The sequence below is a fragment of the Elgaria multicarinata genome, chromosome 15, assembly GCF_023053635.1.
Source record: "Elgaria multicarinata webbii isolate HBS135686 ecotype San Diego chromosome 15, rElgMul1.1.pri, whole genome shotgun sequence".
NCBI classification, from domain to species: Eukaryota; Metazoa; Chordata; class Lepidosauria; order Squamata; family Anguidae; genus Elgaria; species Elgaria multicarinata.
Genome location: NC_086185.1, coordinates 23,842,053 through 23,863,896, shown reverse-complemented (window position 1 = coordinate 23,863,896; position 21,844 = coordinate 23,842,053). Strand labels below are relative to the sequence as shown.

At 49.0% G+C, this 21,844-nt stretch overlaps 1 protein-coding gene across 3 annotated transcripts in view; it reads left to right on the top strand.

Moving 5' to 3' along the window:
* Positions 1–21,844, top strand: part of CLCN5 (chloride voltage-gated channel 5) — a 47,637-nt gene that overhangs the window by 16,792 nt on the left and 9,001 nt on the right. For 2 of the 3 annotated variants that reach the window (XM_063141953.1, XM_063141954.1), the window contains 8 exons: positions 7,549–7,700; positions 13,831–13,982; positions 15,642–15,741; positions 15,975–16,162; positions 16,430–16,552; positions 17,639–17,845; positions 18,251–18,331; positions 20,520–21,071. In XM_063141953.1, the coding sequence (XP_062998023.1) occupies positions 7,568–7,700; positions 13,831–13,982; positions 15,642–15,741; positions 15,975–16,162; positions 16,430–16,552; positions 17,639–17,845; positions 18,251–18,331; positions 20,520–21,071 (1,536 nt within the window). In that variant the 5' untranslated portion in view covers positions 7,549–7,567. Of the gene's footprint in view, positions 1–7,548; positions 7,701–10,804; positions 11,021–13,830; positions 13,983–15,641; positions 15,742–15,974; positions 16,163–16,429; positions 16,553–17,638; positions 17,846–18,250; positions 18,332–20,519; positions 21,072–21,844 lie in introns of those variants that run through there. The other variant, XM_063141955.1, reaches the window with a different exon arrangement.

Sequence of the window (21,844 nt, the reverse complement as noted above, 5' to 3'; positions counted from 1 at the left end):
TTGGCTTGTGTGGAAACACTCTCATTTCTGGGTATTAAGAAGCAGCCCACATAGAGTGCTTGAAGCTAATAAAAACTGCCAGCACTTCTCTTAAAGGTTTCATGAGTTTGGAAGGTTGTGGACGTGGCTGCAGCCTCTGCAAAGGCACACCTCCATGTCCGTGCGGAAAACCTGCAACTGAATTATGCTGCACCGTGTGGTGTCCATGACATTGGCGTGTATTCTTGCATAGTGCCAGTGGTGTGAGGGGTGCTTCCTAAGAGCAAGTTTGCATGTTACATAGGATGCCTTTTTGTGGATCATGTCATAGCTTAGTTGGGTGACGGCATGTTCTGCGTCAGTGTGCCAGGCGAAGACAGCCTATGGGAATATGGGTGTGTTCACAATAAATATTCAGCATGACTTGGAATGTAAGTGGAAAACTGAGCCATAGCTCATTGGTAGAACACATGCTTTCCAAGCAGAAGGTCCCAGGTTTGCTTCCTGATGGCATTTCCAGGTCAGACTGCCTGAAAGCCTAGAAAACCATTGGTGCTAGTCCGTGTTGGCAGTACTGCACTAGATGGACCAGTGGTCTGACTCAGTATTAAGCAGCTTCCTGCATTCCTATGTCCCAAATGCTGCAGAAATGAAATACGTACACCGAAGGGAAGGTGGGAGTCAAATCAGAAGTCGTTAATTCTGGTAGAAGAGATATACACAAAGATAGCATTGATTTTGTTAAGCAGGGTCACCTGGCATCGTTCTCTCCTGTAATTGTTGTGTGGTCACACAACATGATGGACTTGGAGCAAAGCTGAACTCTTAGCCAAGGGCTCATAAGACGGTCTAGGCCAGTGCTCTTCAACTGGTCCAGACCTGAGACCACCTTGAACTCCCAACCTGCAACATGGGAGCCACTTTCACAATTGCCCAACATGGCAGCAATAGCTTTGCTTGCGACCCATTTGGATTGATCTTGCAACCCACTTTTGGGTCGCGACGCATCAGTTGAAGACCACTGGTCTAGGCTAAGTCTCTGAGTCTTAGCTTCTGTTCCGCACTTGTAAACCCCCTCCCCCCAGTTAAAAGGGTGCATTTACACATATGCGTTCATCGCTCAGTAACTGCAACATCAAGGCTGGATCTACACTACTGCTTTAAAGTGCTTTATAACAGTTTTGACAACTGTTGGGGCCCAGGACACACTCCTAAAACTGTTATAAAGCGCTTTAAAGCAGTAGTGTAGATACGGCAAATGTGTTGGCATGCATGAACCGGTCCTGGTCTGCACTAAAGGCAGGAAAAAAAACTTGTATTGAGCGACATCACCACAAATGGGAGACATAGGTTTTCAAAGGATGCTGTTTTCATGTTCAGCTGCCAAATCATGGAATGATGTTTGGGCATGTGCGAAACGTCCCTCAGAAAAAGGAGTTGGCTAAGAACTAAGGAAGCTGGGAATGCTGGAACGTGGGCCGTTCATATCCAGTCTGGTGGAAAAGGGTGACGCCTACAGGCCGCACAGTGAAAGGAGTTGTTAGATAGTTACCACGAAGGACCCTGTTGGGAACTTCTGAAGCTTGTTTGACCAGTATTTCCAGAGGGAGTCTTGCCTCTCCTAGCAGCACAATGTCCTCAAAAATATTTCCTTTCTCTGGGAAGGAACAGCAGCCTTGTTAAAGCCACCCTTTCAGTTTCTGGGCCCATGAAAATCATTTTAATGTTTGACGCTTATTTATTTATTACATTTTTATACCGCCCAATAGCTGAAGCTCTCTGGGGGGTTCACAAAAATTAAAACCATAATAAAACAACCAACAGGTTAACAGCACAAATACAAAATACAGTCTAAAAAGCACAACCAGGATAAAACCACGCAGCAAAATTGATATAAGATTAAAATACAGAGTTAAAACAGTAAAATTTAAATTTAAGTTAAAATTAAGTGTTAAAATACTGAGAGAATAAAAAGGTCTTCAGCTGGCGACGAAAGAAGTACAGTGTAGGCGCCAGGCAGACCTCTCTGGGGAGCTCATTCCACAACCGGGGTGCCACAGCGGAGAAAGCCCTCCTCCTAGTAGCCACCTGCCTCACTTCCTTTGGCAAGGGCTCACGGAGAAGGGTCTTAAGGTCCAGGCAGGTATATATGGGAGGAGGCGTTCCTTCAAATAACCTGGCCCCAAACCATTTAGAGCTTTAAATGTCAATACCAGCACTTTGAATCGGGCCCGGACCTGGGCTGGCAGCCAATGAAGTTGTAACAGGACTGGCGTAATGTGATCTCACCGGCCAGTCCCTGTTAGTAAACGTGCTGCCCTGTTTTGTACGAGTTGAAGTTTCCGGACCGTTTTCAAAGGCAGCCCCGTGTATAACGCAATGCGGTAATCCAAACGAGAGGTTATCAGAGCATGGATAACTGTAGCTAGGCTATCTCTGTCCAGATAAGGGCGTAGTTGGTATATCAACCTAAGCTGATAAAAGGTGCTCTTTGCCACTGAGTTCACCTGTGCCTCAAGTGACAGTTCTGGATCGAAGAGCACCCCCAAACTACGGACCCGATCCTTTAGGGAGAGTGCAACCCCGTCCAGGACAGGGCAAACATCACCTCGCCAGACAGATGAACCACCCGCTAACAGTATCTCCGTCTTGTCTGGATTGAGTCTCAGTTTGTTAGCCCTTATCCAGTCCATTACCGTGCCCAGGCACTGCCTCAGAACAGTCACTGCCTCACCTGAGTTTGATGAAAAGGAAAGGTAGAGCTGGGTATCATCTGCATATTGATGATACCTCAATCCACATCTCCGGATAACCTCCCCCAGTGGCTTCATGTATATGTTAAACAGCATATACATGAACATTCAGCCTTTCAATCTGTTTTGTAGGCTTATATGTCTCTCATAGAATCATAGAATAGTAGAGTTGGAAGGGGCCTACAAGGCCATCGAGTCGAACCCCCTGCTCAATTCAGGAATCCACCCTAAAGCATACCTGACAGGTGGTTGTCCAGCTGCCTCTTGAAGGCCTCTAGTGTGGGAGAGCCCACAACCAACCTAGGAAACTGGCTCCATTGTTGTACTGTTCTAACAGTCAGGAAGTTTTTCCTGATGTCCAGCCGGAATCTGGCTTCCTATAACTTCAGCCCATTATTCCGTGTCCTGCACTCTGGGATGATCGAGAAGAGATCCTGGCCCTCCTCTCTCTCTTACGTGTGGAACGTGATTACCTGGCCGGTATATTTTTGAAATGCACGGTGAAAAAAAGGGGAGAAGGGTCCTACACAGAGCCACTCCGCATCTCTCTCAAGGAAAAGGCCTCTGTTTCCAGGCTGTGGCTATGATGCGTGGGGCCTACAGCCTGTTGAGTTTAGTCTTGATTATTGCACAGCGATAGTAAAAATTTGAAAGGGTCCTTGCCTATGGCTTACTGCAAATCAGTCTGGAGGGACGTCGCAGTGCCAGAGTTCTCAGGGAGAGTTTGGACATTGGTGTGTCTTGGGGCCTGTGCCCGCCTCCTCCTTGCTGTGGCAAGATAATCTTAAACGCTGCAGGGAGTTAGTCAAAGATTGTCCTGAGTAACACTAGAACAGACCCCGCTGTCTTCTGAGCTGCCATTCCACAGAGGCAGCGTGGTCTACTGTGCAGAGTTGGACGTGGCTCCAGGAGACCCAGATCCAAAGCCTTGCTGGTTTTAAGAATTACTAAGAAGTGTTTTGGGAACCACTGGTCTAGTGGATACAAGCTGCGTAGGGTTGCTCATGGGTTTTCTGCATGTCTCCCTGGTCCTCTGAAATGGAGCTAGTATTCCACACCCTTCTGCCCCACTGACTCCATATCTGCACACTCCATGCCCTTTCTCCCACCCTTGTCCTCTCCTTAAAAAAAAAAAAGCCTACCTGAATCTTATTTCTTTATTTCATTTCTATACCGCCCAATAGGCGATGCTCTCTGGGCAGTTCACAAAAATTTAAACCCGCAACGTACAGCATAAAATATAACCGCTTAAAACTACAATGTGAAAGTCTAACCAGAATAAAACCAGGTAACAATGCAGAGATTTAAAATGCAGTGTTAAAACAGCAGAGCTAAAAGGAATGTTAAAATACTGGGAAAATAAAAAGGTCTTCACTTGGCGCTGAAAGGAGTGCAATGTAGGCACCAGGTTAACCTCACTAGAGACCTCATTCCCCAGCCGGGGTGCCACAGCAAAAAAGGCCCTCTTCCTGATAACCAGCTGCCTCACTTACTTTGGCAAGGGCTCACGCAAAAGGACTCCTGAAGATGATTTTAGAGTCCGGGCAGGCACTTAGGGGAGAATAAATTATGCTAATGAAATAGAGGGGTGACACTACTTGTGTGTCAATTCCGGTAGCTTTTGCTTCTTTTATATCCAGCAATTTCCCCTGGGGGCTTTTAATCATGATGAAATAGTTCTTTGCTGGCAGGCCTCCCCCTCCCACCCTGTAGCCCTTGAGATCTGAAATTCTCATACTCTGACCGGAGCTGCAGCATGTGCATTTGCACAGCAGGCAGCTGTATTTCTTTTTTCGCAGGCTGGTGTTGCTGCAGTGGCATCCGGCCAAGCCCTGAAGGTGTTGACACAACAGCCCAATCACTTTGCACTACTTATTTTTTAATAACTGTTTGTAGCCTGATGAGATTGCAGCAGGGCTAAATGTCTTTCTTCTGACGTGTGTTTGTGAAGCATTCAAGGTAACCCTTCAAAAGGCCATTTATTATGAGCTCATGAAGGCTCATGTTAGAGCCCCCAAAGCTAGATCTCCCCCTCTACCTGTCCCTCTGTCCAAACTGCCAAGATCTTGCTAGCTGCCACCTCCCCAATTTGCAGTCCTGATTTTAAGACGGTTTAAATTAATGGGGACACATTGCTGATGGACGGACGCCCCTGCATTTGCAACAAAACTAGTGTGCGTTGCAGAATGGTTGCCAACCTGCTATCGTCAATGTTCCTACCTGCCTACCTACTTGTTCATAAATGACCTGGAGGTAAAAGGTGAGCAGTGAGGTGGCCGTGTTTGCAGGTGACACCACGTTATTCAGAGTGGTAAAAAGGGATGGCGAAGAGCTCCAAAGGGATCTCTCCAAACTGGATGAATGGGCAAATGCATTCAGTGTGAGCACGTGTGAAGTGGTGCAGATTGGGACAAAAGAATCCAGAGTTCACATATACAGGGTGACTGATCAGGAAAGGGTTCTGGTGCATAGCTCAGTGAAAGCATTGACCCCATGTACGGCTTAGGTGAGAGGCAAAGTCCTTGCTGGGGCTCATTGGGAAAGGAATAGAAAATCAAACCACTAATGTCAGAGTGCCTATATAGTTTTTTCTAAATCTGTAATGCGGCTACACTTGGAATACTGTGGACAGTTGTTGTCACTGCTGCTCAAGAAAGATATTGTAGAGCTAGAAATGGTGTACAGAAGAGTAAGGCTGTGCACGCCCCCCTCCCTTAACCGCTTCGTATCCCGATCCGGACCTTCCAAACTGGTTCGGGTCAATCTGGACCCAACCTGCTCCATAACTGGATCTGGGGCGAGATCCGGAGGTCCGTATTGATATTGGGACACCATTTTGCCCCCACTTACCTGGCTCCGCGGTGGACAACAGAGGCAGGTAAGTGGGGAAGGGGGGGACAAAATGGCGTCCGAATAAGCCCCCCTCCCCCACTTACCTGGCTCCGCTGCTGTCGCAGCATGGACCGCGACGGAGGTGGATGGCGGATGCAGGTAAGCCCCCCCCCTTCCCCACTTACCTGTCTCCGAAGCTTCGGAACGGTCCGAATCGATTCGGACTGTTCGGAACCGCTTCGGGTTGATCCACCCCTCCCCTGACCCGCTCCGGAACCGGGTTTAGGAGGTCCAGATCGGCCCACTCCGCTTCAGATTCGGGAATCCGAAACGGAGCGGAGCACACCCCTACAGAAGAGCAACCAAGACGATCAAGGGGCTGGAGCAACGCTCCCACACGGAAAGGTTACAACCTGCAAGGAAACTCACAAGGTTGCAAAGTTTGTTTCTAGGCTCGGTTCAAAGTGCTAGAAATGCCTTTCAAGCCTTAATAAACAAAAAAATGGCCTGAGACCAGGGTGTATCTTGGGAGTTACCTTCCCCAGCTCAGTATCCTCCAGATGTGGGCCTGCAACTCCCACTATTCCCAGACACCATGGCCAATATTCAGATTTCCTCTTGTCTCCCTCCCCCGTCCAGCTGCTTTTCCAATTACAAAAACACCCACGTGAGGAGTGTCTAAAGTTTGTGAGAGCCACGTGTGGTTGATTGCCAGAGGCTTCTCCCTCTCTCCCCCACTCTCTCCTCCCTCCCCAAATCTCCTGCTCAGACTAGGGCCACGTGCTACTTTGCACATTCGCCACAGTGGCTGCATTCTGTCATCACACCTTTTGCAGGCGCCCTTACTGGTGGAGTCTGGAGCCACGGACATACGAAACGTTTTTGTAACATGGTGGCGGGGGAGAACATTAATTGTAACACTGCTCTGTTTTTTCAAGGTGGACTATAGGCGGATAACGTGCGATGGGTTTCTCTTTCCCTCTGCACACTCACCACCTTCTTACCTATTCCTTTCCAAATTTGTTTGCATCTTGATTCTATGCCTCGCTGTTTCTGCAGAGCGGCCTTCCCTGTTCGTTTAAGGGTGCACGACGATCTAAAACACTTGGCCGTGCCAGGAAAGCTCTTGCCAAGTTCTCCTGTGCCGTCTCTGCAACCTTAATTAAACTGCTCCAAGTGTATTTCAAAGCTCTTTCTTGGTCCCTTGTGTACTGTGCCCCTTACCCTTTTAAAACCCTCTTCAGCATCACAGGGCCGGCTTTAATACGTCCTACTGCAGGATTGAACTTCTGACCTTGGGAGAAGTTGGCATCGAGCCTTGCATCAGCATTAACCATGCTGATGAACTCAAGTGTTCTCGACTGAGATGTTATCTGCCCCATATAACAGAAATTTTCATCTCAGAGTTCATTTATTTAAATGACGTGTGTGTGTGTGTGTGTGTGTGTGTGTGTGTGTGTGTGTGTGTATGTGTGTGTAGGAACCTGGAAAGACCTGAAGGATTTTTAAGTAGCTGATCGAAGTGACATTTTGAGAAGGCAGCTTTTCATTTCAGTTGCTGTATTTGAAATCTTGCAGTACTCCGAATAAAAGGGTGCAAAGGCGAGTTGGAGCACGGCAATTTCAGGGAAAGAGAAGCAGTGACATGAGGGTTCAGAAGAGGGAGGGCACCGCGCATAGAATCCTCATGCCTGGAAGGCCACGGGTAGCCGCCTTCAGGGCTGTCAGATCCTTCAGCCTGTAGCACAGGAGTTACAACTCCATTGAAAACAAAAATCTGAGGTTCTGCCCGAGACCAGATTCTATGCTGCACAGCCTTCTAGGCTTATCTCACTGAGAGACACTTCCCTGCCTTATTAAATGGGTGCCAGGTCAGCCAATGTCTTCATCAGCTCCCACTGGCTTGGGAGACTTAGCTTAGGCCACAGCCTTGCCTTCCTCGCCACTCCCGGGAGCCGTAACCACTGTGTCTCCTCCACTGCAGGTCTCAGGCCGCTTTGGCTATGGACGCTAAAGGCTATCGACGTGAGAGTTTCCAGAGCAGTACCAGCGATGAAGACATGGTGGAGGTCGCAGGGGGGACGCTGGACTTCTTGGCGGACGACGTCCCTCCGTTGGACAGAGAGATGGCGGAAGGTAATGCTGAGGTCGCCTGGCGCCCCTTTTACTTCCTCGTTCTACATGCTTCTTCTACTGATGGAGCTCCTTCTACAGCTGCTACGTCTGGTTCAGTCAAAATAGGATGTCTGTATGGGCTTGTTGCTGGGGTCTGGGGGAAGAGAGCAGCCCTTCAGCAACTTGGAGGCTGCTGTGCTCTCATTCCAAATGTCGACCAACTGGACCATGCCCAGAGGAGGGCGACAAAGATGGTGAGGGGCCTGGGGGCTGTGTCGGGTATTTTGAACCTGGAGAAGAGATGATAAGCAGGTGACGTAATTGCCATCTTCAAATATTTGAGGGGATGTGACATAGATGGCGTTGCAGATTTGTTTTCTGTTGCTCCGGAAGGGAGGAATCAAGCCAGTGTGTTCAAACTGCGAGAGAGTGGTGGAGTCCCCTTCTATAGAGAATTTTCTAGCCTTGGTGGGGGCCAGACTAGATGACCTTTGAGGCACCCTTCCAGCACTTTGATTCTGTGACATTTATGGCATTGTTGTACATGCAAGCAAGGGTTGTTAAGATCCCAACCTCATGCCTCACACCTTAAATGCATATGTCATGGTGGCAGCAACCAAAATGCCTACTTAGGAACACAGGAAGTTCCCTCATACTGTGTCAGTCCCTTGGTCCACCTAGCCTAGTATTGTCGACACTGACTGGCAGCAGCCAGCTCTCCAGGGTTTCAGACAGGAGTTTTCCCCAACCCTACCTGGAGATGCTGCCGGGGATTGAACCTGGGACTTTGTGCATGCCAAGCAGGTGCTCTACCACTGAGCCACCGTCCCGCCCCTGGGATCAAGGGGATGGAGCAACTCTCTAAGAGTAAAGGTTGCAATGTCTGGGACTGTTTAGCTTAGAAGAAAGGCGAGTAGTGGAGATGGTGTACGGAATTGTGCATGATATGGAGAATGTGGATAGAGAGACATTTTTCTCCCTCTCTCATAATACTAGAACCCCATGAAGCTGATGGGTGGAAGATTCAGGACAGATAGAAGGAAGTCCTTCTTCTCACAGCACGTAGTAAAACCATGGAATTCACTTCCACAAGTTGTAGTGATGGCTACCAATTGGTATGGCTTTAAAAAGGGGGTTGGACAAATCAGGAATAAGGGTGTTAATGGATAAAGCTATCAATGCATAAGGCTCCTAGTCCTGATGGCTATGAGCAACCTCCAGTATCAGGGGCAGCATGCCATTATTATTATTATTATTATTATTATTATTATTATTATTATTATTATTACCACCATATTTCTTCAATTCTAAGACACCATCGATTGTAAGACACACACTAATTTCAGTACCACCAAAAGAAAAAAAGCTTTGATTCTAAGAAATAATAAACGCACCCGCGATTCTAAGATACACACCCCATTTTTAGAAATGTTTATATGGGGGGGGGGGAAATGCGTCTTAGAATCGAAGAAATACGGTATTATTATTATATTTATTTATATCCTCGCCTTTTGCCCAATACTGGGCCTCAAGGCAGCCTATATCCACCAGTTGCTAGGGAACATGAGCACTGGTGGGCCGCTGTGTGAACAGAATGCTGGACTAGATGGACTCTTGATCTGATCTTCTTATGTTCCATGTATGGCTGGAAAAACTCCAGTCTGAAGGCCCCAAAGCTGCTGCCAGTCAGTGTAGACAATTCTAGGTAGACCAGCGGTCTGACTTGGTCTAAGGCAGCTTCTTGTGTTCCTAGGTATTCACAGCCACAATAACAAATAAGCAATAAAGTGCTCAGGCTGCTGTTAACCTGCCCCTCCCTACCAGAACAGCAACATATTTCAGCAAGGTGTAGGTCAAGAGTCCAGCGTGAAATGGATAAAAATCAAACTGCAAGGCATCCTTTCACCTCTGGTTGCTCCAGGACCTGTTTCTGACATTTGCCTTGAAAGCAAACAACTGAAGAATAGTCCTGCAGAACTGGAAAGCTTGCTTCCACCATTTTGCCTTGCATGTTGGTGAGATATAAGTGTTGTGGCTTGAATACCTTTTAAGAACGCTCTTTGCAAACGGCCTGGCGCCTCTTTGACCTCTCATCTGCCCTGAAGGGAAAGGAGCGGTGCTTTTCCCTCCTTCCTCTGAGCTGGAACCTTCCCTCTTCCACAAGAGGGCAGCTTCTGATCAGCTTGGCTTGCGGATGGCTACTGGGTGACAGCAGACATGCTGGCAGGGACTCCAAGCCCCAGCTGGCTGGCGGCACTGGAGACAGCTGGGTGGGTGGGTGGAGGGGAACGGCGGTAGTAAAGGAAATGACCCTGTGGAGGCAGGCAGGCAGGCTGCTGCAGCTCCCTCTCCCAGGCCCCAGGCAGACTCCCCAAGTCGAGAGGAAGGGAAGGCAGCTGTCCCAGAGGCTCCCGGCCCCCACCTGATCAGCCGCAGGAGCAGCTCCGCTCGGCAGTGCCGGGGACGGTGGAGGCAGCCGTCCGCCGAAAGGTGTCCGTGCTGCCGTGGGAAGAGGAGGATCGCAAAGCGCGTGAGAAAGCAGGTGGAGCTTCTTCCGGTCTGCTGCCGATGACATCATGCACATTGCTGTGAAGTCGTGAGACTCCTTCAGGGAAACCAGCCTGTCTCTTTCCCTGCTAGTCTCCGGAGTGCTCCTGGGCAGATCAAATGACAAGGGGGCGGCACTGAAGAGAGGATGCTTCTTGGACTGTCGTCTCATTGATTCCAGCACCTGGATTGGAGCTGCTTTAAACAGTTGGCTTCCCCCGCACCCTCCACCACTGGCAGCGTTGCCCGAACTGTGCGCCGTCAAGGCTCCGAGCCGCAGAGACTGTGGACAAAAGGAAAGTCTGGTTTAGGGCGGCCGGGGGGGTGGGAGAGACGATGACAGGCCATTCCTGGGGGTGGAGTCATTGCAGTTTGGAACCGGTGCCCCACTCAAGAGAGCCGGCCGCATCCTGATTCCTCTGCCACCACTGGCCCTCACGGCTGCCCTTAACCCATCTCCGTATTTGCAACAGTGGGGAAAGCAGCTCTAGGGGGGGAAATTTGGAGCCAGCCGCCATCTTGTCCGTTGGCCGACTTCTCCTCCTCAGCGTGGCGCCGCTTAAAGATTAACTTGGCCCTGTCACCTCCTTGTGAAAACGACTTTGCTCCCTCGGGACTTTGCATTCCTTTCCGTGGTCTCAAGGGGAGCGTTGCTGGATTGATTCCACTTGCCGCCGCGGCAGCCGAGCTGCGTTCGAGGCAGCGGTGTTTAAGGAGTCGTATGGAGGAGCAGGGCCCCAGGCCTCCCTGCCTTCGTGGCCTCAAGGTGGACACGAGCGGAACGCCGCCCCCAGGTCTGTTAGCTTGCCTGCACTGTGCGCTCTGGTTGATGCTGCCATGCGCCTCGCCAGGGTGTCTGCTTGGACCTAGAGGGATCTCTGCAAGCATTTGATGAACTTTCAGGGAGCAGGAGACATTCTGTCGGCCAGTTATTCGGCGTGGCCGAAGCTAAAAGGGATAAAGCAGAGCTCCAAAAGGATCTCTCCAAACGGGGGGAAATGAGCATTAAAATGGGAAATGCGGTTAGTGTACATGAGTGTAAAGGGATGCACGTTTGGGGCAAGAAGTCCTAATTTCACATTTTCACCCATGGGGTTTGAGCTGGTGGTGACTGGCCGGGAAAGGCGTTGTGGAGGATAGCGTGATGGAAATATTGACCCCGTGTGCAGTTGCTGTGAAAAAGGCAAAATCTCTCTTGGTGATTCCACTGCAGCAGGGATGGGAAACCTTTTTGTTTCTGTTGGGGGCCGCATATTGATGGTGAGCAGGGCCAAAGCCAGCGGCGTGTAGGATCAGAGCCAAAAGGTGGTTTGTCACCATTCTCTCTTCCTGCCACCTCATTTTCTCCCCACCCCCCACCCCTGGGCCCCATTCCTTTCCACCCAGCAGGCTGCCTTGCCAGAAGTCAAAAGCATGCAGAGGGCTTTTGAAATTTGGCCGAGGGCTTTTGGAATACACCTGGGAGCCAGATGTGGCACTAGGGTTCCGAGTTGCCCACACCTGCACTACGAGAACAGAATGCTGGACTAGCGGGGCCTTTGGCCTGATCCTGTGTGGCTTTTCTTGCGTTCTTATGCACAGCACCGACCTTCTGCTGTGTGGGGGCATTTTTTTAAAAAAAAAAATCTTATAGTTTTCTGTACTTCGTTGCTTCACCAGGGAAGCTAGCGTTTTGGCCTTACCTTCTTGTTCCAGAGAGGTTTTTTAATGGATGAGGCATGAATCAGGTGCCCGTCTAATTCCTGCAGTACTCATGCATTGCTGAGTACTGTGCTGCAAAGGAATTGGGGATAGACATGGCGGGTGTATGAATAAATTTGCAGTCTTGGCATGAAGGTCTCGTAACAGGAAAGCTTTCTTCTTCTTCTTCTTCTTCTTCTTCTTCTTCTTCTTCTTCTTCTTCTTCTTCTTCTTCTTCTTCTTCTTCTTCTTCTTCTTCTTCTTCTCCTTCTTCTTCTTCTTCTTCTCCTCCTCCTCCTCCTCCTCCTCCGTCAGAGGTTAGCTATAATTGCAGCTATTTTTATTTTTGATGTCGCTGCTCTAAATAATTGTATAGAAGTACAGCTGTACCGTTCTGTCAAGTTCTTTAGCCTGTTTCTCCGGGCCCTGCTTTTCCCCTTCGCCTTTTGTTTCTCAGATGTTTTGAACTCGGGCCTTGCCTGCACACACACCCTTTTATTGATTTAAAACACTTGTATCAATGTGAATAGAAGGGCAGTTTACAAAATAACTTTATAATACAATAAACCAATGATAAAGCAAACGTTCACATTTTTACTGTGTCAAAGCTGTTTAGTTTGGGTTAGAAGTTTCGTTTCTTTAGCTTTGATGTTGAATTGTTTGCCTGCTCTTTTGTTGAATGAAATTGACTTTTGCAGTTTACTGTGTGTGTATTTTGAACTTCTTTTCGTAGGCCCATTTTGCGTTCATTTTATAAAGAAAAGCAGGGGGTAAATTTGTAAATAAATACACTTTTTCAACCTGCTGTGTCCTCGGGGCACCATTTAACTAGCAGCAGCCAGCCAGCCAGTTAATGAAGCTGTAGTGCAAACTGCCATTGCTTGGGGAGGAAGAATTCCTTAGCCACCAGCCTCCGAGGTATCTCCTAGAGCAGTAGTCTTCAGCTTGTCCAGACATGAGACCCACCTTAGGCTCCTAACCTGCATCATGGGACCCACTTTCACAATTGCCCAACACAGCGCCGACAACTTTGTCGTCACCCATCTGGACTGTTGCTGTGACCCACTTTTGGATCGAGGCCCACCGGTCGAAGAATCACTGTCATAGAAGATGGGCCTGCCGAGAGTTGTATGTTGTTCAAAGTGTTTTTGCCATGCTCTTCAGCCAAAAAAGCTCCCAGTCTGGCTTTCATAAGATCAATAACAAGGCAGAGTTACAATTTGAAAGGCACAACACAAAAGGTAAAAGGGATGAGGAGGGAAGAGGAAAACAAGGGAACACAAGCACCCGTTCTTGAAGTTACATAGTATTTCTTATTGTAACCCACTGGAGCAGAAAACTGTTGAGAGGGAGAGGAGTTGGTCTTTCAGTAGGGACAGTGGAGTATTTATTTATTTAAAACATTTGTATCCCATCCTATGTCACTAGGATCTCAGGGCAGCGTACCTCTGCTTCCCTTCTCTCCCTCAGCTGCAGCCTGATGTAATTTTTGTGAACCGCCCAGAGAGCTTCGGCTATTGGGTGGTATAAAAATGTAATAAATAAATAAATAAATGTAATGGCTGCTGCCAGGTGATGGGCGATGTCCAGAGGGGCTGGCCTTTCAGGAAAACTGGTGGGTGGGCCCTGCTGTCCCCTCTCTCCCTCTGCTGCAGGCTGACGGAATTAGATACTGATGGGATGGTTCGAAATGGAACCTCCATTTCCAGAACCATTCTGCCCATGGTTACCAGGTGGTAGAGATGATCCACAGCTCCATCCCGCTCTGCTTCCTGAGACATCTGGCTGACCTCCACTGGAGGTGGGGTTCCGGGCCAAACGGACTCTGCTAATCTTACGCTTGCCACTTCTCCTTTCTATAGAGCCCGTGAAAGCCGTAGCATCCTCAGTCCAGAGCTTTCCTTGTGCTTCGTCCACTCTGCAGGGTTCTCCTCATACAATGGAGGTTGGATGAACGGCACAAGCAAGATGATGGACTTCCTGGAAGAGCCGGTGCCCGGCGTGGGGACCTACGAGGACTTCAATACGATAGATTGGGTGCGGGAGAAGTCTCGCGACCGGGACAGGCACAGAGAGGTCAGTCGGCACTCCTGGGAGTTTGATTTGTTGCAGCTGGGAAGCAGGGGGCTGATTCCCCCGCCGTCACGTCTCTGAAGCTCTCTTTCTGGCGCCGTCAGGGCGACAGAGCTTGCCGCGGAGGGGTGTGTGTGCGTGTGTGAGAGGACTCGTCTTTAGCTTAGTGCAGACTTCACAATATCAGCTGGGGCCTATCAGCGCCTTCACGCTTGAAAAGCACAAAGGCACTGGCTTCATCCTGGTTGTACTTTTACATTGCAGTTTTAAGCTTACATTTTAAAAAATATTTCATGCTTGTGTTTTGATTTGCTGCAAACCGGCTAGAGAGCTTCAGCTCTTGGGAGGTGTAGAAAAGAAATGAAATAAGCAGGGCTGGGGACAATATTCCAGAGCCCCAGGCACCGACATCAGGTCATTACCAGAGCTGAGGAAAATTTGTAAATGCCTTTGGCCCCCGCAATATATTTTTCGGAGGCCAGGTGTTCAACTCTATCTAGGATAAATGGACTGATTCTGGGTTCGTGTCGTGTGTCGGGCGGTCAAGAGAAGGTGTAGCGTTGCAATGCTGGAAACCGTAGCAGATTGTGTTTTGTGGAGGGGGTTGGGTTGGGGAGGAAGCTGTTTTTACCAGTCCCTGTTCTTATTTTGAAATTGTCCTGCAAACAGGTGTGAGTGGGAACCTGGCAAATCAGGTATCTGCTACACTCTCCTGCTTTCATCCTCACCTTTCCTTTCAAAAGGAATCCTTTCTCCTATCGTACTTCACTTATATTCCTCCCCAGGACTCTCCAGTATTGGGCCAGAGGCCTTGCTGCCTGGAAATTTATTTATTTATTAAATTTATATACCGCCCCATAGCCGAAGTTCTCTGGGCGGTTTACAAAAGTTAAAACAGTGAACATTAAAAAGTATACAAATTTAAAACCATCTAAAATATAAAAACAACAGTGTAAAACAGTATCCATTTTAAACAACAGTTCTGGCATCCATTTAAAAAATAAACAAACTTAGCGTTGTTAAATGCTGTTAAATACCTGGTAAAAGAGAAAAGTCTTGACCTGGTGCCAAAAAGATAACAATGTTGGTGTCAGGAGAGCCTCATCGGGGAAATCATTCCAGAATTGGGAGGCCACCACTGAAAAGGCCCTCTCCCTTGTTGCCATCCTCCAAGCTTCCCTCGGAGTAGGCACTCAGAGGAGGACCTTAGATGTTGAGCGCAGTGTACGGGTAGGTTCATGTCGGGAGAGGTGTTCCATTCTGTTTTTATTTTCATTTTACCTTGTACACTGCTCCGAAATTTTTCAGTGGGGAGCGGTATATAAATATTCTAAATAAATAAATAATAAATAAAATCAGGTATTGTGTTCCCAAGCCGTGTAAGGCTTTATAGGTCAAAACCAGCACCTTGAATTGGGCTTGGAAACATACAGGCAGCCAATGCAAGCAGGCCAGAATCAGTGTTATATGTTTGAATCTTCTGGTTCCAGTTATCAATCTGCCTGCCGCGTTTTGCACAAGCTGCAGCTTCCGATGGGAATTGCAGTCCAAACCCTCTGGAGGACTCCAGGTTGGGAATGGCTGCTACTCTGTGTAGTCCTCCTCCCCAGAGGTGCTGGTGAAGAATACTTACCTTCTGCTTCTTAACTCCCTTTTTTCCAGATCACCAACAAAAGCAAAGAGTCCACGTGGGCCCTGCTGCACAGCGTCAGCGACGCTTTCTCAGGATGGCTGCTGATGTTGCTTATTGGACTGTTTGCAGGTGAGAGAGGGGAGCCGTGGCCTCCTAGTCTCAGCTCCTCCCGCTCGCATCCTGCCCCCCCCCAGGGCTTGAAATGACAAGCAGATGCAGAGAGATCGTCACTTTCATCCCCACTCCCACCCCCATGCACCCCAAGTTGGTGGACGTGGGTGCTGGAAGAGTTCGCTGACGGACGGCTCGGTCGTGCCTCCCCCCCCCCCCCGTGTTACTAAACTCCTAGTTTCCAAATGCAGGGGCGTTAGCTGGCTTGATTGACATATCTGCCCACTGGATGACGGACCTGAAGGAAGGGGTGTGCCTGAATGGCTTCTGGTATAACCACGAGCACTGCTGCTGGAACTCCCCTGAAACAACCTTCAAGGACAGGGACAAATGCCCAGAATGGAGGACCTGGGCCGAGCTCCTGACTGGCAAGGAAGAGGTATGTAACCAGAACAGGACACAGTTCCCAGTGGGGTGTGTGTGTGTGTGTGTGTGTGTGTGTGTGTGTGTGTGTAGGGGGAGCGGCACTTTGTATATCTGAATGCACAGCTGTGAATCATGCATTCACGCAAACCTTGTTCAACCAGAGCTGAGCAGGAAAAAAACTAATGTTTATACAGAGGCAATGATCGTGCAGTCTTCCACTCACTGAGAAGCATCTGATGCCTCAGCAGCCTGATGGGATGTCCTCCTGTCTTTGTTTCAGGGGGCGCTTGCTTACGTCCTCAACTACTTCGTCTACGTCCTCTGGGCACTGACGTTCTCTCTCCTCGCTGTCTTGCTTGTCAGGGGCTTTGCTCCATATGCTTGTGGCTCAGGGATCCCAGAGGTAAGTATGGCTGCTGGTTTCCACCAGCAAGCCCTCCTCCTCTCTCTCTCTCTCCCCACCCCCAACCAGTTGTGTTTGGCTGAGCCAAAGGCAAAGCAGTGCTAGTTTCTCCAGACAGATTTGTTCCATAGGACAAGCCTGCCTCCCCATGCCCCTGCAAGATGTCTTGTTTGGAGAACTTCGAGTCTAGTCTTCTGTATGATGGGCAGAAGGGGGGCAAAGAGAGCAGGTCTACTCCACTAAGACAATCCAGTTTAGAAATCGGGAACCGAGGGAACCGCCTCTTGCCAGGATGCACAGCCTCAACCAGAGAAAGGTCTTCTTTCCCCTCTCTTAGTATCTGTTCCTTTTAACTGACAGTGTTGAGGATTGAACCTAGAGCCTTATGCATGCAAAGCAAATGCTCTACCCACTGAGCTATGGTAGGCCTCCTATAGAGGAGGGCCCATAGCTCAGAGGTAGAGTCCAGGCTTTGCACGCAGAATGTTCCAGGTTCAGTCGCTCCCAGAATATTCAGGCAGGGCTGGAAAAACTGCTCCCTGAAACCCAGGAGAGTTGGTCAATGTAGGCGATGCAGGCTAAATCGACTCCTGGCTGGCTATTTATTTGTCCATCTAGCCCACTATTGGCTGTTCTGATTGGCAGTTGGCCCTCGAGGGACTCAGGCAGAGACGGGGTTATTCCCATCCCCAACAGTCTGATTCTTTTATCCTGAGATGCAGAAGAGGGTTGGATCGAACCAGGGACCTTCCATGGTCTCTCCCCAAATAGGGTTTGATACACTTATTACCTCCATATTTTAACCCCTCTCTCACTGAGAACAAAGAGTTGAAAGCACAGTAAGGGTAAAACTGACGGAAGCTCTGTGGAATATCTGGAAGAATATCTTCCACATCTCAGGTCCTGACAATCACAAGCCTGACATGAGTCTGCCCATATTGAAAACGGGGGGGTAACCTTCCTCGCAATGTTTTCCTGCCCCAAGGCATCAAATGGGCTCCCCAGTCAAGTAACTAAATTCCACCATCTCTGTTACGTTGCTGTTGTTGCTGGTGCTGCAACCATCTTCTTGGCTTTGGCTTTCAGATCAAAACTATCCTGAGCGGCTTCATCATTCGGGGCTACCTGGGCAAGTGGACGCTGCTCATCAAAACCATCACCCTGGTGCTGGCCGTCTCGTCGGGCTTGAGCCTGGGGAAAGAAGGGCCCCTGGTGCACGTTGCCTGCTGCTGCGGTAACATCCTTTGCCACCTCTTCACCAAGTATAGGAAGAACGAGGCCAAGCGCCGAGAGGTAAAAGCAGGCAGGCTCGTGCTTTGAGATCCAAGCTGGGCATGTGCTGAAACGAACAGTCACCCAACCCCACGCTTCCTTTGATGCAGGGGTTCACCACATTGCAAACGGGTGGTCGTGTTAGTTTTGAGGCTCTGGACTCACAGCTGGACTCTGCACCGTCGCTAAATCCGAGGCTGGGGATGGTTCTGGAGCAGGCTGAGCTACCCTGCTGGGGCTGGTGGACTCGGGCATCTTTTCTCTAGCATCCTTCCCAAAACCGATGCAACTCCAGAATGCCTAAAGGGTGGCTGCATTGAAGGACTCAAGACCAGAACTGAGATGTTGAGAGCAACTGCACTGAGCACTTTGGGACTATTTTGGCATAAAAGGACGCAATTGATCTGTTCTTCCTCCTCCTCTTAGGTCTTATCAGCGGCTGCAGCGGCTGGCGTGTCGGTGGCTTTCGGCGCCCCCATCGGAGGTGTCCTGTTCAGTCTAGAAGAGGTAACATAAACTTAGGATGCGCTGCTGACCTGCTTGTTCAGGCACTTCAGCGGCACGGGCCTCCTTAGCCAGGCTTCCTTGCTTCTTGCCTTCCACGTTCGCTTTGATTCCTGGAGCAATTCTGCAAGTTGCACCTACAGAGTTGCCTTCAATGTTAGAAATCTGTGGGAAGTACTCGCTGGATTTCTGGAAGGCAAGCGGGGAAGGGCTGCAGCTCATTGGAAGAGCCCCTGCTTTGCATGCAGGGAACGCTGATCAGATTTGCAGATGACACAAAATTGGGTGGGATAGCTAACACCCTGGAAGACAGAAACAAACTTCAAAGTGATCTTGATAGGCTGGAGTGCTGGGCTGAAAACAACAGAATGAAATTTAATAGGGATAAATGCCAAGTTCTACATTTAGGAAATAGAAACCAAATGCACAGTTACAAGATGGGGGACACTTGGCTCAGCAATACTACAAATGAGAAGGATCTTGGAATTGTTGTAGATCGCAAGCTGAATATGAGCCAACAGTGCGATATGGCTGCAAGAAAGGCAAATGCTATTTTGGGCTGCATTAAGAGAAGTATAGCTTCCAAATCACGTGAGGTACTGGTTCCTCTCTATTCGGCCCTAGTTAGGCCTCATCTAGAGTATTGCATCCAGTTCTGGGCTCCACAATTCAAGAAGGACGCAGACAAGCTGGAGCGTGTTCAGAGGAGGGCAACCAGGATGATCAGGGGTCTGGAAACAAAGCTCTATGAAGAGAGACTGAAAGAACTGGGCATGTTTAGCCTGGAGAAGAGAAGATTGAGGGGAGACATGATAGCACTCTTCAAATACTTAAAAGGTTGTCACACAGAGGAGGGCCAGGATCTCTTCTCGATCCTCCCAGAGTGCAGGACACGGAATAACGGGCTCAAGTTAAAGGAAACCAGGTTCCAGCTGGACATCAGGAAAAACTTCCTGACTGTTAGAGCAGTACGACAATGGAATCAGTTACCTAGGGAGGTTGTGGGCTCTCCCACACTAGAGGCCTTCAAGAGGCAGCTGGACAACCCTCTGTCAGGGATGCTTTAGGGTGGATTCCTGCATTGAGCAGGGGGTTGGACTCGATGGCCTTGTAGGCCCCTTCCAACTCTGTTATTCTATGATTCTATGTAGGGCTGGAGAACCATCTTGCCTGAAGCCATGGAGTCCTTTTGCTGCCAGTCGGTGTCGACCGTTCAGGGCTGGATGGACCAAGGGTCTGACTCAGTGCAAGGCAGCTTGGGTTGGGTTAGAGTCAGAGTGCACAGCCATGCATATTGATTGGCTTTACTCTTTCTGCGAGCTGCTTTGAGCAGAATTACAGGAAAGCGGCATGCAAATCTGCCTCTGCTACTAGTAACGAGCAGTATTCTACACTCTAAGGAAGCTTGCCTTGACAGTGAGTTCCATAATTTAACTATGCGCTGTGTGAAGAAGTACTTCCTTTTATTTGTCCTGAATCTCTCACCAATCAGTTTCATGGGATGGCCCCGTGTTCCAGTATTTTGAGAGAGGGAGAAAAATGTCTCCTATCCACATTCTCCATACCATGCATAATTTTGTACACCTCTATCATGTCTCCCCTTAGCCTCCTTTTTTCCAAGCTGAACAATCCCAGTTGATGTAACCTTCCCTCCTAGGAGAGATGCTCCAGCCCCTGAATCATTTTAGTTGCCCTTTTCTGCACTTTTTCCAGCTCTATAATATCCCTTTTTTAGGTGTGGTGACCAAAATACATCCACACCGACATCCAGAAAGCAGTCATACTTAAAACATGCTCAATAGTCAGGAAATTCCTGTATCAGTAAAAGGCAGCATGACTTGGCAAAGCCTATCATGTCCAGCTAGAAAAACCACCATGAACAAGAAGAGAGATGATGATGATGATAATAATAATAATAATAATCCAGGTAAAACATACAGAGCCTCTGGAGCGGAACCATGGTTAGTTGTTGTTATTATTATATTTGTATACCACCCCATAGCTGAAGCTCTCTGGGCAGTTCACATAAGATTAAAACAATGAAAAACAATATACAAAATTTTAAACCACCAAAACGCACAACATACACAGAAACATATACCTAGACACAGCTATGAACAACTTGATAAACAACTGTAAAAAACAGTGTGCGAGTCTGAACCTGCCTCTCTCTGGTCCTGCCTCTTCCCAGGTCAGCTACTATTTCCCCCTGAAGACGCTGTGGCGCTCTTTTTTTGCTGCCCTCGTGGCCGCCTTCACCTTGCGCTCCATCAACCCCTTTGGGAACAGCCGGCTCGTCCTCTTCTATGTGGAGTTTCACAGCCCGTGGCACCTGGTGGAGCTGGTGCCTTTCATCCTGTTGGGCATTTTCGGGGGACTTTGGGGGGCGTTCTTCATCCGCAGCAACATCGCCTGGTGCAGGAGGCGCAAAACCACCAAGCTGGGCAAGTATCCCGTGGTGGAGGTGATCGCGGTCACGGCCATCACGGCCATCTTGGCCTTCCCCAACGAGTACACCCGGATGAGCACCAGCGAGCTGATCTCGGAGCTGTTCAATGACTGTAGCCTCCTGGACTCCTCCAAACTCTGTGACTACCGCAACGATATTAACAGTACCAACAGCACCAAGTGGGACGACCTCCCTGACAGGCCGGCGGGTGACGGAGTCCGCACGGCCATGTGGCAACTGGCCTTGGCCCTCCTCATGAAGGTCTTCATCACCATATTCACGTTTGGCATGAAGGTGAGTCGGAAATCCACAAGGCATTCTGTGGGACCCTAATGGACCACTGAGCATCCGTCCGAATGATGTGCTGTGCGGAACGTGTCTTCAAAAACCCGCAGGCTTTACCCTTGGGCTTACCATCTAAATCAGGCGAGGCATGGAAGGGAAGTGGTGGGGAATGTGGACGGCACAAGGTCAGTTTGACGGGGGGAGCTTTTATCTGGCCTTTTAAAAGAGCCGGTGCGCTGCAGTGGCTAGAGCGCTGTGTGAGAGGTGGGAGATGCCACGACACAGGCTCTGAACGCCAGGCCTGAACGCCACGGCTACTGCCTGCTCAGGCCAAGCACCACCCCTTGATACGCCTAAGGCGAGGGGAAAAAACCACCTTCCTCCAAACTGTGTGGAGAAAGGGGTTTAAATGGAGAAGGATTTCAATAATAAATTAAAGCGCTGTGAATTAGGTGTGCTGAGGTGAATTATTGTCAGAATGGGTGCTAAATGTATAAACTTCAGATAATATATGCCAAACAGACACGTGGGATTTTTGCGGTAGCTAAAACAAAATGATTAAAATTTATTTTAAAAGTTCACAAGCTTTGTTTCAAATAAGTACTCTAAACACAGAGAGCACTAAAGACTCTAAGAGTACCTAAAAAGTCCCCCTCAATCCCCTCCGTCCTTCCCTTATATATCACTCCTCCCCCTCCCAAGTCATTCTAACTCCGCCCACTCAGGCCAACATTCTAAAAACCACAGACTTACAAACTGCAGACATACATTTGGGAACTGAC